The following is a 17,128-nucleotide window of genomic DNA, read 5'->3' as shown; positions in this document are numbered from 1 at the left end:
GTTTAGGAGGCATGATCTGCCCTTAAAGCTGAACTAGGTAGGGTCCAGTGTTTGGAGGTTCCCAATGTCTCTGTTAATGAGATCCATGATAATGCGCTCCATAGCCTTGCGGACCAAGCTAGTCAGGCTTATAGGGTGATAGTTACTGGGATCTGTTGTGGCTCCACCTTTGTGAAGTAGAATAACTGTTGCTGTGCGCCACTCTATGGGCACGTAGCCTGTGGAGAGGCTGAGTTTGAACAGTGTGTTTAGGTGAGGGGTTAGTTGATCTTTGAGCTTTTGTAGGATGCAGCCTGGGATATCGTCCAGTCCCATTGATGTTGTGTTTTTGGCTTTGGAGAGGGCTGTTTTAACCTGAGTGTCTGTGATTTCAGGGGCACTACATTCTTCTGGTATGGTTATGGGCCCTTTTGGGGGGTGAGAGGGGGGTGAAGTTTGCACTGAACCTGTCTGCCAGGATGTTGGCGATATTGGTTGGTTCAGTGTATTTTGTGCCATTCTGCACTAACTCCGAGCAGATCTGAGAATTGCCACTTAGATTCTTGACATAGCTAAAGAATGCCTTGTGGTTATCATTGGAGTCCTTGGCAATTTTTCTTTCGAAGCTACTCTTGGATGATTTTATGAGGGATCGTAGTTTCTTGCTCATACTGATCAGGGATGTCTTCCCTTCTTGGGATTTTACTCTTTTCTGTACTAGTCTCCTCCTCCTATTGTATAGCTTGTTTATGGCAGGGGTCCATCAGACTGGTTTCTTTTTCTTGGAGGAGTGAGTCTTGGTTTTGTTTGGGATAGCATGATCCATGTATTCTTGTAGGTGCCCATAGAGTGCATTAGTAAAGGATTTTGCAGCTTGGGCAGTGTTATCCTTTAGCATAGAGGCTTTGAAACTTTCCACCTCGATCTTAAGTAATGTAAAGTTTGCTTTTGAAAAGTTTTTCATGGTGGTTTCTTTGACCAGGGGTGGGGGTGGAATGTGGATATGGTCAGATCTATCTAGCATAGAGTTGACCTCTGGTGTGGACCACTGATCGCCCATGTTGGTGATGACCAGGTCCAATAGGTTGTCACTTCTTGTGGGGGGTAACCAGTTGATTCAGGGTGTTTGAGTTTATAAATTCTAGAAAATGTTGGGCAAGGGAGTTAGTACTTGAGTAGTTCTCCCGGTTAATGTTTGGGTAATTGAAATCACCCAATATCAGGGTGTTTGATAGGATCTTGGTTTCCCAGTGTTTCCAGAAATGTGGAATGGGGGTCCTAGGACGTGGTGGGTGATCTGTAGCAAGCTACAATTTGATTTGCAGTTTTGCCTGTTGTTAGTTGCACATGGATGATCTCTGAAGCATCATGTTGTGCCACTAACCTGGAGGTGTGGGTATACTTGATGAATATGGATACTCCCCCACCTTTTGTTTTTCAGTCCGGGTTTTGTGGCCGAAATGTAAGGTATGAGTTGTAGCCTGGTAGTACTGGGGTGCTCTCTGGAGCCTTAAACCAGGTTTCTGTTACTGCACATACATCGATTTTCTCCATACTGAGGAGTGCCTCGAGTGTGTGCATTGTGAGGTTTAGACTTCTGGCATTGAGCAGCATTACCCTCAGTTTTTTGTTACTTGTGCTATTTACGGCGGTGGGTTTGTGTTTTGAGCCTTGCCTAAAAAAGGCACTATGGGGGTGGCAAGAGCCTTGGCCAGTATTCGAAAGCCTAAGTGTGACAGGTGCAAGCTGTCTCTAGCGAAGCAGCGTGGCTTATCGAGCATGTCATCCCAGGCTGACAGACACTGGATCCCCTTTGAATGACACCAGAAGCTTAGCCAGTTGTTGAAATTGATAATTTTTTCTTTATACCGTGGTATCATTCTTGGTGAGGGCAGGATGCTACTCAAGGTCGGGGTCATACTGGCCTGGGCTACATGATCAGAGAGCCTCTTCCATGTCTCTTTTCATGTAATCCAGGGAGGTACGGCTCAGGTCATTCACACCAACATGGACAATGACAGTCATATTTGTACTTGTTCTGGAGTGACCTGAGTTCTTGTGTTATGTGGCGGATCCTGGCAACCGACAGGCAGCTAACAGTAACCTTTTCCTTGTTCAGCCTAGTGAGTGGGATGTCAGTGTGCTTGACTATAGAGTCACCTATTACTAGTGTGTTGGGTATGTTATTTTGTTTTAAGGGCTGTGATTGCGTGGCACACTGGTTTTGTGAAGTGTGTGTTTCATGGTTTGTGTTGGGGGTGGAGGTTGCTTGGGTGTCTGCTTTGGAGGTCTCTTTTGCTTTTGCAGATTTTTATTAAGAGCCTCCGAGTATGTTTTCATGTATTTGTGCGTTTTTTGCCAGTGCTGCTTTCATAGGTCTTTGTGAGACTGATGGTGTGATGCAAGTAGCTCCCTTCTCCTGACTGTCTGGTCCAGTCTTGGGTTGAGAGTGCTTAGCCTCCACTTTGGCTGTATAATTGCATCTCACATGTATTAGTGTTTGGTGGTAGGAGGAGAGGGTTGTCTGTGTACATGAGGCGGTTGTAACTGCCTCAAAATGCCCAGATTCACCAGTTGGACCGGAGAGTACACCTGAAACTGCCCTTTGGACATGCCTGGATAGGTACAGTGAACTGTTTTACTGATTGGCTAGTAAGGTTGACTAGAGAGCCTTGTCCTCCTCTACAGTATAGGGGGGTATAGTGCTAAGGTTTATTAGTGCTTGCTATGAGTTTAGAGCAAGTGCCGGGCTCAGAAGTGAATGGTTTGAGTGCTTAAGTTGAACTTTTGTCTAGTTCCGAGGGAAAAATTTGAAGAGTAGACTTTGTGGAGCCGGGAATACTTATACCCTAGCTAACCGGCGCTGCCCCACGTGCAAATCACTCCTCCAGGGACAGATAGGCTGCTCAAAGCTCAAAGCTCCCCTCTCTCACAAGTGAACAGAGAAACTTCCTTCTTTCCAAGTAAGGTATGGGCAAATACAGAAACTTGTAACACAGCCCTGAATTCAGCACTAACCTGAAAACTGGACTATACTAGCTTACAAAGGTGGTAAAGCAAGTGTATGTATATATATATATATATATATATATATATATATATATATATATATATATATTTTTTTTTTTTTTCAGACAATAAAGCAGATTCCCTCTACCTCTCACACAGATGACATACGCATCCTGTGTCCAAGCAGCTGCCTGAAGGTTGACTCCAGCTGTAATATTAGTATAATACAGACAGTATCAACTCACACCAAAGATTGCTTTCACAGCCATGACAACACCTGAAATGACAAGAAAACATGGGGGAGATTTGTTACGTCAGGAAAACAAACACACAACCCAAGTATAATGTGGACATTACACCCTGTATTCAGACCAGTAAGTATGTGACCATTGTCCTGGGGTAGATGGTAAGTAGAATGTCCATCAGCATGTGGTCACAGTGCTGTCTACTCCTTTGTATGTGAAGGACATCCACATCAGAGGCAGTAATACCTCCATAGTTCACAGTTTTCATCATACCGATAACTGAGTACAGTGCACCCTTCTTCATGCACCTCCCTACACATTTTCCTCTGATGTGTAACTGAAGTGTAAAACCTTTGTCACAGTGAGCTGTCACACATGTTATTGGCCATACCTAGTTATTCTTTTTGTGGCATAAACCTTACTGCCTGATGGTGCAGAACCCCCATCAAGTTGTTACACCAGATGCATGTGCGCTACCTGTTCTGGTGATGTACACAGTACATGCATAGGGGTTTTGACAACATTAATGGCATGGATAACATTCGTCACATTGTGGATTGTGCCACATATATAAATGTGCCATGCACACCAGTCAACAAGCCTGTAATGATCATAATGTTGCACACAGGATGTGTGTGTGTGCAGACTCGTGTCTTATCACTGTAAATCACATATGTCAGAGACATGGTATTACTGCTGGTGTTCTGATACTGTCCCTGACTGTGCTTTCTACTTTTAATGTTGTCCATGAGCATTTACCTGTGTCCCACTTGCTGGAGACCCTTGCTAAGATTGCACTCATATTTGGGCAAATCAGTTTGCACAGCTTCACAATATGCACCCTACACCAATTGTATGCAACTTCCCTGACAGATGTCCTCTGCATTATTTATGGTAAGGATGTTTATCTCACACCGACATCCTCCCCATTATGTCACTTGCTGTGACCGTCACATAATACATATTTATACTGTGCAGCCCTACTGTACCAGATGATATGTGATTGGTGTTGCTGCTATAACTGTCTTGTATTGATATGCCCATATCTGCTGTATATTGGGTTGTTTCACCTTTCCTCTTTCTCTGTTCATTCATACAACTCATCTGTATGTCCCTATTCAATACACACACACTTCCCTAAGAGTGTTTATTTTACATGGCAATCCATGTACCTTTACAGATCATTTACACAATGTCAGTACAGTATGCCAGGAATGGGATTTCACAATAATCTGCACTGTAGATGCACTGTCCTGTACTGTGTTTAGACCATATACTTAACTGTCATACCTGTCAAAAGTTCAGATTTTCAGAGAATGTCCAGAGGATTATTTCCTTTTATATCTTTTGATGTGTGATGTGACTCAATAATTACATACATTTGAGTTTCAGACTTCAAATCCTTCAGAACATATATCTTAACACAAGCCCCTGGTTATTCTAGCACATTTCTGATGACCAAATTATGTCAGATATGTCCCTATTTCTGGGTCATTGTCCCCGTATTATGTTGACCTTTGTTCTTATTTCTTGCACTAAGAGATTGAGAGCTGTGTGTTAAGCCCTGGTTATCATTGTGGCATTCCACGCAAAACTATGGGCCATCAGTATTCTGATTTAAACAGGATTGCTATCCGTGTTCGCTTACATGGTTTCCTGGCTAACAACACTCTTGCCAGCCACAAAACCTTGCTTATTTACACTTAAATGCCGTGCACGGCATGAATATGCAGAGAGCACTGCTGCTCACCACGCATCATTGAGCACACATGTAAACTCCATGTAGGCTTCGAGCGAAGCCTGCATGGAGTTTATTGAATCCCAGGGCATGTCTAGTTTCTCTCCCATTTGACCCTGTGTATGTGACTGATGGATGAGTGCAATTGTCAGCAGCAGTGACTTTAAAATTTAACAGTGGTCAATAAAGTTAGTTAAATTCTCTCCTTTTATATTTATTTTGTGTAGGGATGTGGACTAGCCTGAGGCCCAGCTGGTTGAATGGTGGAACCCAGGGGCCCTGTTAGTCTAATGTGAGCCATGTCAACTAGCATGTTTGCAACCAATGACTAATGGAGAGCTTTCAACCAGTACTCATCTAGCTCTGAGTTCTATTTACACAGAAATGGCCTTTGTTTAAAAAAAGTAAAATAAATAAATACTTTATGGGTAGGTTTTTATAACTTATAAATTCTGTTAGAGCATAATTTTTGTACCCGATACGATATACAGTCTTGTATCATTTAAAAATTCTGCCTGCTTTTATGAAGCTAACATTAACATTTTCAGTCTTCTTTTATGAGGCCTTTCCCTACTGTGTAAGTGCTTATATTATGAAAGCTTCCTTAGATCTTTCCTGTCCAGAAAAAAAAATCTTCTAGAAAGATTGTTTAGTTTTTTATAATACAATTTATTTTTGATGTTTTGCCCAGTTATAATTGAATGCCTGCTTTTATGATGCTTTCTTCCACATTAGTGCAGACCTTTTGTTTTATCAGTGGAACAAGTGCTATCACCCTCAGATCCATTATGTCAATGAATGAATCATAGAGATGACAAATGCTAATGAAATTAGAAATATCAAACCACTGTTATCTCAATGTAAAAACAGAAAAAAATATTTTTAAATTCAATTCGAGCCAAATTGTTTTACCAGCATCCCTCTGTTAGGGTTAGAAGTCTCTGATCATCTGTATCTTTTTGTCCATGCAATGGTGCTGGTACGTCTGTCCTTGTGCCCTTGGAGCTTTTCCCTGATGTGTTCTTGCAAGCCTTTCCTCTAATCAGAGTGCTTGGTCCTAGCTCTTGAAGAAAGTAAGACAGGCAGGTGTGAACAAGTAGAGTTAATAGATCTTGTAACCCACCTGGTGTCATTCATGTTCAGAAATATTGCTTAATGTAAAATTGCACGTTAGTGTAGGTGTCTCTGACGTGGATAATGTTTGACCATGCATGCTCTAGCATACACATACCCCCTATTTGGATACATGGGCAGGCTTAAAATGGCCTTTGTGGTCATTATCCTAGTATACGCCTATGAAACCCAAGTGTAATGCCACCTTCCTGATTCCAGATATTACAGAGTGCAAAGGGCAGTTACTTTTGAGTGTGAGCCTAGCCAAAAGGGGAAAAGCATTGGATGAGCTAAAAAATAAACACACACACTTGTTAATAAAATGTTTTGTGGTTGAATTTTCAGAGTGTAAATACACTTTTGATGGCAACACAGGAATTCAGGCCTTGTATGTGGGTGTGCCAATGCAGAAGCTTCTTTGCTGAGCGCATGTGTAATAAGGAGCCTATAGGCAACCAAAATGCAGAGCAAAATAACGTAGCTTCTGATGTCAAATGTTGTTGAATTGTGACATGTTGCCCTTTTTATTCTGACAATGTGTGATGTATAATCCTTAAAGTTCTCACAGCTTTGGGGAAAATAAATATATTGATTCAGTATAGAAGTATTGGTTGCTTTCATTTGATATTTCATTTAGCAACATGGGATTGAATTTTTTGCAGAATTAGACATTGTATGTATTGAATGGTCAAAACCAGATAGCGTGGAATTTTTTGCAGCCTTCTTGCGGAGGCTGTTTTTTTTTTTTTTTTTTTTTTTTAAAGGCTGTCCAACATTTAGAGGTCTACACAGGTTTTTTTTTACCCATTGGTAATGAGTGATGCAGTGCTTCTCCTTGAGGTAATGTAATACAGAAGATATCCATGAGAAATTATTGCAGTAGTCTGCAGATCATCTGTGCTAAATGGGGTAAGTCTGGTTCTCCTTACAGAGTTAATGTCTACCTCTGCAGATGCACAGTTTCAGTCCCTTTGGTGATAAATTGCTACCACACACTTATCTTGCTCAGACAAAATGAAGTTGCATACACCTGCAGCATTTATTTATATTTGGTACAAAACACTTGGCAATTAAAATTACTAATTCATGAGACTGATGAAAGTCTTGCACAGGTAGATGTATATAGAGTTAAAAAAAAGTTGAAATCAGTGAAGTTCTTGTGCAGAAAGATGCTGGTAATGGTTAGGAGGCTGAGGCAGATGAAGGCAGATAAACTGCTAAGGGAAAACCCAAGAGTCGTGAATATTGAAATAGTTTCATATTCCAGAGATGATGGTGATCCTTGTGAAGCAGCTGCAGGGTAAGCAAGGTTTTGCATGTCAGACACTAGGACAGCTCAGCAAGGTTAACTTCAAGCTGTTTTTCTGCATTGATGTAGCCCCTTTACAAAACAGGGTACAGAATAACCCACAGCTTTATCTCACTATGCACGCAAACTAGGATTTACAGCTAGATCCCAACTTTTGCCTATTACTTCTCTTGTGATTGTGCTAATGTTTGGACATCAGTGTGCTTCATGTGTTTCTTCCTCCTCTTATTAATGCGACATCTAAGGTGCAGACTGTGAGCAAGCATCATGCCTTTTATAGTTTGGTCTAATCCACAGCTCTCAGTTCCTCTGTCAGTCATACTCTTGAGTTTTGTTGTCAAGGGAAGGCTTTACCCACCTTTTTAGCTTAAAACAAGTTACTCTTGCCTCAGGCTGGGAAGAAAGAGTATAAGTGTCACCATTCTTGCAGACATTAGTAGGGTCATAGTGAGTACTGCGGGTCTGTGTCTGGGAACCCTGACATACTGAATACAGGATCTTCCCAGGGGTCCTTTGCTGTTATGTCTCAAACTATGAAGAAGCAGAAGCGCAAACCTAAGAACCATGGCAACTCTAACATAAGTTCTTCCTAGGGGGTCAGTCAGTACCGAGGCTCAAACCATGGAGCACTAGAAACCAATATGTGGAAAACATAATATCTATCAGCTGTGCAGGAAGATCGTTTGCTATGTGAGCAGGTAGATGTCCATAGCATCTGCCTTTCAACAGATTGTTTTCCATAAGAGTTAATCTGTGTAGGAAACCGATTAAGCTGCAGTCTGGGACTGAAGAACTGTGTGCGCACTCTGGATGTGTGTGGTTTTCCAGCAATTGTGTTTTCCAGTACTGATTAGTTTTGCATCCTTGACCCATGCCAAACTCAAGAGCTCTTTCCATCATTTCTTATAATCTTGGCATTAAAAGCTAGAGCAAAAATGGAGTTGAGCTCATCCTCCTAACTCCATTTTTAGCCACCGCAAACTTGGTTCCCTAATTTTGTTTATCAAATTTGTCTTCATCTTCCACTTGTGATTTTGAAATCTTGCTCACCATTCAGTCTACGGACATCCATCCCCTCATAGATTTAATTTGCAGCTAGACCCTTTTTATTCAGGATTAACTATGGATTGGCCTTTCTGGTGGTGTGCTACATATTTTAAAGGAGAACTGCACCCACATACTAAACATTTTTTTTTTCATGTCTTGATGCTTCCTACTTTTTAATGCCACTTTTGGACACTGTGTACTTTTTTAAATGTAATTCAAGATTCTGCCCAGGTGGGTCTGGCATCTTGATTTTTTTAGTCTACCTCTAGGTATCCCACAATGCAGTGTTTGGCTTTAAAATATTACATCATAGCCCCTAAGCTCCTGTCAATGCATTGACATTACGTGCGTTTTCACATATACCCAGCTTTCTTTTATTTAGTCGGGTTTAATAACCATTTCTTGCTTTTCAATGACTACTTAAAAGACAAACGGGGATAATTACACAGAACACTACTATCAGTCACAGCAGCATACAGCTCAAGTTACCTTTGCCACTTTGACAGATACAAAGGGGAGGTGTTTAGCGGAGGGGAGATGTTTAATGAGTACAACTCAGGCATAACAAAAGAATGAACACTGGCCACTTTAGAAAGAAAAAGTAGTAACAGACTATTGTAAACTGTTAAGAGGGAGCATACACATGAACAAGACTGCCTAAAAAAAAGAAAAGGGGGCACAATTTGAAATGACAATGCAGCTAAGCATTATACAGCAATTAAGCTATTCAGGAAAGAAAAGCAAAGATAAGAGATAAAGAATACATTTACATTTTAAGATTAGTAAAAAAAAATAAATAAAAAATAAAAATAAATAGTTGCTGTGATTAGAGTCAAGGGTTTTCATCCAACCATTATCCAAAATTTCACTCAATTAACGGTTTGTAAGAAGATGAGTCCAGGTGCAATTAAACCACACATTAATAAACTTTACACCAGATGCACTTCGGTATTTTAGCTAAACACATTTCAGACTATGATTAGTGTCCCTTAAAATGTAATCAGATTATGATACTGACACTGTAACCCATACTCTGGTAGAGGATGAGGAGAAAAAGATAACCCATGTATTGATTGCAACAACCAGGAAAAAACAGTGTGATGTTTTACCACTGGTTCTAATAGTTACAAACAGTTGTTGTGTCTTTCGGCTTTTCCTGGTTAGGGGTCGCTACAGTGGAACTCTGGTCTGCTAATGATTGGCAGTAGATTTTTACGTGCTGAGTTGCCAGCTCTGATGCACAACCTTCAACGAAGGTACGCCCATTCACGCATGTCTCCACACAGAAGACGCTTTCGCTGAGAATTGAACAGGACAAGTCTTACTGTGAGGTGACAACCCTACCGCAGCACAAGTCACCAAATTATCCAGAGCAAGAGCAGTGCATCTGGTAACATAAATGAAACATTCCAGGATGGTGGTGTATGTTATAGAAGTAAGGCATGCTTTCAGTCCCTGTAGAAAGATCCTGGCTGAGTGAGTAGGACAGTGGACTGAAAGGGATTTAAGTATCAGAAGTTGTAAGTACGAATAGAACGGTTTCTTCCTTTGAATGTCTGACACACGGAATTTCCCCTAGCAGCATTATCTGTACATTGTCCTTAATTTATGCCATCTCTTTGGACTGGATGAATTTATATATTTGTAAATCTTTACATTGTAAGTAAATTTGCTATTCTGTAGAACTGAGCATGTTTGACTTAATTGTTAAAAAGGTATATTTGATAAGAGTTGCATTTGATGTAATTTGTTTTGAATAGCATTTCTTACAGTATCCTTTACTTTGTAGTTAACAGAAGACGAAATTGCAACGATTCTTAAATCTACATTAAAAGGCCTTGAATATTTGCACTTTATGAGAAAAATTCACAGAGACATTAAAGCTGGAAATATTCTCCTTAATACTGAAGGACATGCAAAACTCGCTGATTTTGGAGTTGCTGGCCAGTTAACAGTAAGTGTTGCATTGTTGTTGCTTATACTTAGTATTGTTTTATGTATCCTGTTGTTTCTGAACGGTGCATGTGATGATATTGCAGTATAAGGTTTGTTATTTTTAAATATGTGATTACAGGATACCATGGCAAAACGTAACACTGTGATAGGTACTCCTTTTTGGATGGCTCCAGAGGTAATACAAGAGATTGGTTATAACTGTGTGGCTGACATCTGGTCTCTAGGAATCACATCCATAGAAATGGCTGAAGGCAAGCCTCCCTATGCTGACATTCATCCAATGAGAGTAAGTATTCTGCATACTTAAGACTTTGCTTGACCAAGATGTTTTTAATGTTGTGTTCCTGTGTACCTTTATAATTAATGTGCACTTGTTAAAATACAGTCTCAAGACAAGTTATCATTGGACTCTGGACGCATTGGTGTATACTTGTGCTGATGGGAAAATGAGAAACCCTTTATAATAATAATAATACTTAAAGTGCTATACATTTTCCGAAGACTTGGGAGTTGGTAGTAGAAGTTCTTTGAGAAACCAGAATGTTTAAGGATCTTATCAAAATTGCCTTCTTAACTTGCTAACAAGTAATGCTATGATGAGCCTTAAGGAAAGTCAGATTTGTAGTGCTAGGGATTAAAGTGACTTATTCTGCTTAATTTTCTGCAGCAAGTATTCTACCTGAGTCTTGGTTGTAATGCAGATGGTTGTAAATTAGGAAATGTAAAAACTGGTGACAGTGATTTATAGTTTTATTTGAAGACTTGGGAATAAAAACTTTGATGCAGTTGTCTCTATCCAGTAAGTTAGTCAGTTAATGTGTTGTGATGCAGTTTAAATTGAAAAAAAATTATACCAAGAGCTTTATACCTTAGTGGCATACTAAGGGGGGAAGAAATGTATGGCTATTGCATTTGGCTGCTTTTGGGGGGGTGCAAATTGGGTTTCAGCAGTAATATTGCATTTATCAAGAAAAAAGCATTTACTATCTTATTGAAATTGTTTCAGCAGTTTCTGTTAGAAATTACTTTTTAAGTACATTGTTTACTACTGTCATATGACCTAGTACTAAATGTTATGGTTAAATTCTGCACATGTATTTTACCCCAAAGATTCCTCTCCAAGTTTGATTTCAGATCAGAACTAATTAGTCTATCACTTTATTCAGTTACCAAGAGCCTGTTTGGAGACGAGTTATATACTGCAGATTTGAAACTTGAAAAAGTAATTTTTATATCTTCACTTTCCTCAGAAGTTCATTGATCCTATATTAGCAGACTGAACTCTTCCATTTGGGCCTAGGAATTCATGAAATTAGTGTGCAGAAGTGTATATGCCTTTTGCACATACATTGCTTCATGTACAAGTGTTCAAATACTGCAGTTCATTAGTGTGAATCGTGTGCTTGAAAGCCAGCATAGGAAAAGTCTGTCATATCTGAATTACACACAGGAGCACATAGTACAGTACATTGCACTTTGTGCCCCAGTGCCATTGTCTTTTCTGTTTCTTGGGTTATGTGGGTCTATTCCTCCATTGGGTGACCACTACAGAGGAGAACTTGGCAACCCTCATATGTGCCAATATGGGGAACTTGCAGGTTCTACAGCGATCACATTCCCCACTCCCAACAGAATGTGCCAAATAAGAGTGGAGGACACAATGCAAATGTCGTAATACTTTTTGTAATGTCCCATAAGTCTTAAACAAGATATTACCTGCTGTTTCAAATGTTTCTGCAAGTCACTGATTAAAAAAAAGAAAGAAATTGATTATTAACACAAAAGTTTTGTAGCAGACATCAGGAAAGCTGGTATTGCCTGTATAAAGAAACCATTCTTTAAATACATCTATCAAGAAAGCAGGTTCCACATGTGGTCAATAATCTGAAGTTAGTTACAACGGGAATAGACAAGCAGATATAGGATGGGACAGCATGTTTTGCTCTGCAATTGCATTCGGCTTAGAACTGCCTCCCTGCTGTGGACATTCTGAATGCACTAGACTTCTGCAAGCATCCCCCACACCTCCCGGCCAACTCACTGCTAGAATTTAAGTAACCTTACTAGTAAGGAATGAAAGGGAGTTAGCTGAAGAGGTCAAGAAGGGAAGTAAGGTTGCAGAGGATTTCCTAGGTACATAATAGAAAGCAGGAAGGAAAGGAAGGCCAGAACTGGCCAGGCTGAGCAAAGATTGGAGGAAGATCACAGAAGACTGGAAAAAGGATAAATTCTCTGCGATTACTTTGTATCAGTTTTCATAAATGATAGCAAGGGAAGAGTGTCTTGCTGGAGGAAGGGAGGCAGTGCAGAACAGAGAATAATGAGTACAGCAAGAATAGAGAGGGAGGAGGCTCAAAGGGAACTTGTTGCCCTTGGGGAGGATAAAGAGCAAGGACCATATGGGCTGTCTCCAAAAGTTCTTAGAAGTCTGGCCATTGTGTTGGAAGACCCTTTATGGAGAGCTTCAGCAGATCTTGGATTAGTTCAGAAGTGCCAAAGGACTGGAAGACAGCAGCTGTGGTACTCCAATACAAAGGGGGGGGGGGGGCAGAAAAATCCATTGAACCACAGGCCTGTTAACAGTGGCAGGGGAAATTCATGGAGAAAATTCTTAGGGTCAGGCTGGTAGAATTTGTGAAGGATGACTGCCTCCAAGAAAGCAACCAACATGAGGTCATGGCTGGAAGGAGCTGTCAGGCCAAAGCTTATCCAGTCTTACAACTGGTTGATGTGTGAATATAATAGGAGAGTACCCACAGACTTCAGCAAAGGATGTGACGCAGGTCTGCACTGGAGGCCAACAGCAAAACTTGAAGAAGGGCCAAGACTGAGAAACTGGATGGTTGCATGCTTGATAGGATAGGATACCAAATGTGATGAGAGAGACAATACCAGGAATTAGGAAGTGACTATTAGAGTAAGACATGGGTATGTCCTGGGTCCAGTACTCTTCAATGTATTTGTCTCAGACGTTTCTGAGGGACTAGAGAAAAAGATTATCCTCTCTACTGATGGGAAAACGATACGTGCAGCAATGGAAGGTATAGGACAGCAAATCTAGTGGAGGATTTTAAAACGCTGAGCAGGGTGCTTCATTTAGACTGCAACAACCCTGGTCTGAAGTACCGTCTGAGAGGAATGGAAATAATGGAAAAGGTTATTGGAATGTTCATCACACCAGGATTGGACAGTCAGAAGCAGAGTGACAAGGTAGTGGCAAAAGCAAACAAAGCTCAAGTGTACCCTTGGGGGGATAAATTCCAGGGACAAAAATGCAGTGCTTTCAATGTACACATCTTGGACAAGACCATACCATGAGTATTGCATGCAGTTCTGGAAGCTTCTTGAAGGAATTCAGATCATGTCAGGGAAATGTGAAGAGTCATTCAGAACAAGGACAGTGGGGTAAGGAGAGGAGCACAAACAACAGTTTGTAGAGACTACTGCCTGGATTTCTGAAAATATTTATTTTTCCACAGAAAGGGTTGTGGTCACATGGAATGGGCTATGGCAATAGTTGGTACAGAGCGAATCCTCAGAGGCATTCAGAAAAGCATGGGACAGTTGGATAAAAGCTATGGGGAAGGTTAGGGTGTAAAATATTAAGTGAAGATGCTTCTATATTATAAGAATGAACGCTTAAATGTCAACACATCTTTGTCAACATGTTTTAAGCGAACGCTCTTATGTGCGAAAGCTGACAAAGCTGAAACCGACAAACTCAAAATATTTTAGTTGTCCAACACCAATCCCCCACTGGTGCATTGAACATGAACTGAAAACATAGTAAATTTCACTTGTAACGAACACCCTAAATGCACGCTACAATCCTTCCTATTTGTAAAGTAGATGAAGTAACCATACCAATTGCCAACAGTAAATCTCCAAAATTACCCTTGTCCAAAACGGCACTTTCCCGAAACACAAACCAGTTAACACACACAGTTAACACACAGTAATTTTTCTCTAATTTTTGTAGGGGGGATGTGCCCCCCATGTTGGGGGCTGCGCCCCCACACCCCCTGCTAATTATATATACCAGCTCCAAGATCGCAGTAAAATTAAGGTAAACATATATAATTCATAATGTACACATATTTACATCACTGCTACATTTGTGTGTGTTGGCCAACTATGACATTTCAAACTTAATATTTTAGATCTTTAGAGCATTCACTTAAAACGTGACAACAAACTGGTGCTCAACATTTTAAGTGTTCGTTCTTATAATATAGACCCATGTAGACTAGATTAGGCATACTGTGTCCTTCTGCTGTCAACTAAATGTGATGTAGGTATGCCATTTGTAATGAGAAGAAATTCACTATTGTAACAAGAGATGCCATCCTTCACAGTACTTAGCACATTTCTGAAGTATGTGCATTTGTTTAAGACAGAATTTCCTAGGATACAAGGCAGCATTGAGTCATGGCATACAAGACTAGTGATGGTACACGTGGTGCATTTTTTTTTGTGTGTCCTTGTGGACCATCTGTTGTTTTGTTTGTGAAGTATTGGTGTGCATCTCACAGTAAAGACTAAATTGTGTATGTATATGCTGAAGATGCATTCCATGTGCTTCAACATTTTCGTCTCCTGTGCAAGGATAGAATTCTGACAATGCTCTTTTGTCACTTTAGTGTGCAGTATAATAGTGTGATGGTGAAGGATTTGCTTTCACTTAGTCATTGTGTTCTAGATAGCCTTCATTAAGTCTGCCAATGTTTATGGGACTTTGAATCATTGAAGGACTGCTCAAATCCGCTTTCTTGGGACCTTATCATATGCTTTCACGAAGTTTTGGAATGCCTAGTGGGACTCCTTTCTCATCTTCAGCTGAGGAAAAAAATTACTGTAAGTAATTTGGTTATGTTGATTCAACAAATTAAATGGCAGCCATATATGTACAGTGGTGAGGCTGGGCATGCAGCACTCAGAGTAGTGATCTGGGTTTGCATGTTGGCCTAAGCATTAATGGACTGGCTATGGTGGAAAAAGAGTGATGAAGCTTTGTTCACTTCTTGCTGATGAAGATCTGGGGCAGACAGCAGGCATCTGCTCTCAGAGGTGGCAGAGTGCATCCAATTTATATGCAAGTCACATCCTTGTGGTGCACCCATTACACACCATCCCCTTCAGTACTTACTGAGACCCTTCCACAGGGAAGGTTAAGCACATGTATAAAACTCCTCAGTCCTTCTGTTTTGGAGAAAGATGCAATTTCTCTCACAAGGAATATGGCAGGATGCTAGGGGAAAGTTATGGAAGAGGTTGCAGAACTGGCAGTAAAATTAAAGGTGCAGAGTATCTGACGTATTTGACAGTGTTTAAGTTGGAATTTTCAAGTTGTGCAAGTATTAAACATTAAAGATTGGTCATAATGGCAGATTAATAGGAAAAATATTCTCTCTTTTGTCAGTAAGTGTATGTATCCATGGATCCACTGTGAATTGTAGAAGTCTACACAGCCCCCACCCCCACAGGAAACTTGACAAGCCAAACTCTGAAGCACACAAATACTTAATTAACTTGAGGTAGCATCTCCATTAAAGTATTTTTCCCATGGAGCAAACCCCCTTCAGACTCCCTGAGGGGGGGGAGGGTCTGCTCCATAGTTCTACCCTTACTTAAATTCCAACTCCATGGTCAACCAACCATGGGGAAAAGAGAAACTCCCAAAAAAATTAACTGCTTTTATGCTGTGATCATACAGTATGGTGCATATAAAACCTTTCTAGGAGTTGGACTAACAGGCATTCGGAATCTGCCCATTGATGAACAAATGATCTGAAGTAGGAGATTCATTTGTCTGCAACCTGTGGGTTATGAGTCCGACATCGGATCCGAACCGGCATGGTTTACCAGCTATGGATCCAAGCTCTCAGCTCCTCCCCTCACCCATAATGCCCTGCTCTCCCTACATGACCTCAGATCTTTGCCGCGCTGGTGACCAGATTTGTGTTCCTAAGCTCTTCAGCTAAGTGCATTGAGTGTTGAAATTTGGATTTTTGTGTGAAAGTTGAGTGAAAGTTTAGGTTTCCCTATTACTTAATTATACTTTCTAGTGTTTTAAATTTAATTTTACTTTCCCTCCCCTCGCTGGTAGCGTAGTGTGTGTTTGGGCCTGTTGTGTGCTTTAGTTACTTCTGCTTTTAACCTTAGTTTAAGTAACTTTTTTTTTTTTTTTTTGTACTTTGGGATGTCTGAACAACCCAAAGCTGTGTTTTCTAAATGCTCCGAGTGTGGCCATAAGCTTTCCCCGGCTGATGGCCACACTGGCAAGATGCCTTGGGGTTGAACACCTCACTTCTGGATGTTCCATTTGTGCAGGGTTCAACCCCAGGGCATTGAAGGAGCAGAGGTCCAAGCTTGTCTTGGCGGGTCTTTTGCCACCGGACTCGGTTCCGGCCTCCGCTCCTTCGGGGGTAACCGTTTCGACGGTTGTCTCCTCTCCGGCTCCCCCTCCTCCTCCTGGGACTCAACCTCCCTGTAGTGGTTCGGAGGAGAGGGAAGCTAGAAAGAAGGACCGGAGGGAGAAGCACCATAAGCGGCGGGCCGAGACCTCTGTTTCGGCCCCGCCAGCCAAGCAGGCTTCTCCTCCGACCTCCTTGTCTGCTGGTTCTCCCACTCCTCGGCTCCGGTCACCTGTGTGTTTTTCACCGGGACCTGAGGAGGAGGAGACCCGATCTCCGTCGAGGCTACCCAGGAGGCACTCTAGGCCTACCTCGGTAG

The 17,128-nt window shown here is 41.1% G+C and overlaps 1 protein-coding gene across 1 annotated transcript in view; it reads left to right on the top strand.

Annotated features, from left to right (window-relative positions):
* Nucleotides 1–17,128, top strand: part of STK3 (serine/threonine kinase 3) — a 3,088,627-nt gene that overhangs the window by 974,564 nt on the left and 2,096,935 nt on the right. Inside the window, exons 5-6 of the mRNA XM_044065641.1 lie at nt 10,230–10,394; nt 10,515–10,682. Of these exons, the coding sequence (XP_043921576.1) occupies nt 10,230–10,394; nt 10,515–10,682 (333 nt within the window). The remainder of the gene's footprint in view (nt 1–10,229; nt 10,395–10,514; nt 10,683–17,128) is intronic.

This window comes from Protopterus annectens, chromosome 3.part0 (genome assembly GCF_019279795.1).
Source record: "Protopterus annectens isolate FY-2018-M chromosome 3.part0, PAN1.0, whole genome shotgun sequence".
Classification (NCBI taxonomy): Eukaryota; Metazoa; Chordata; order Ceratodontiformes; family Protopteridae; genus Protopterus; species Protopterus annectens.
This window is presented reverse-complemented; position numbering and strand designations above follow the sequence as displayed.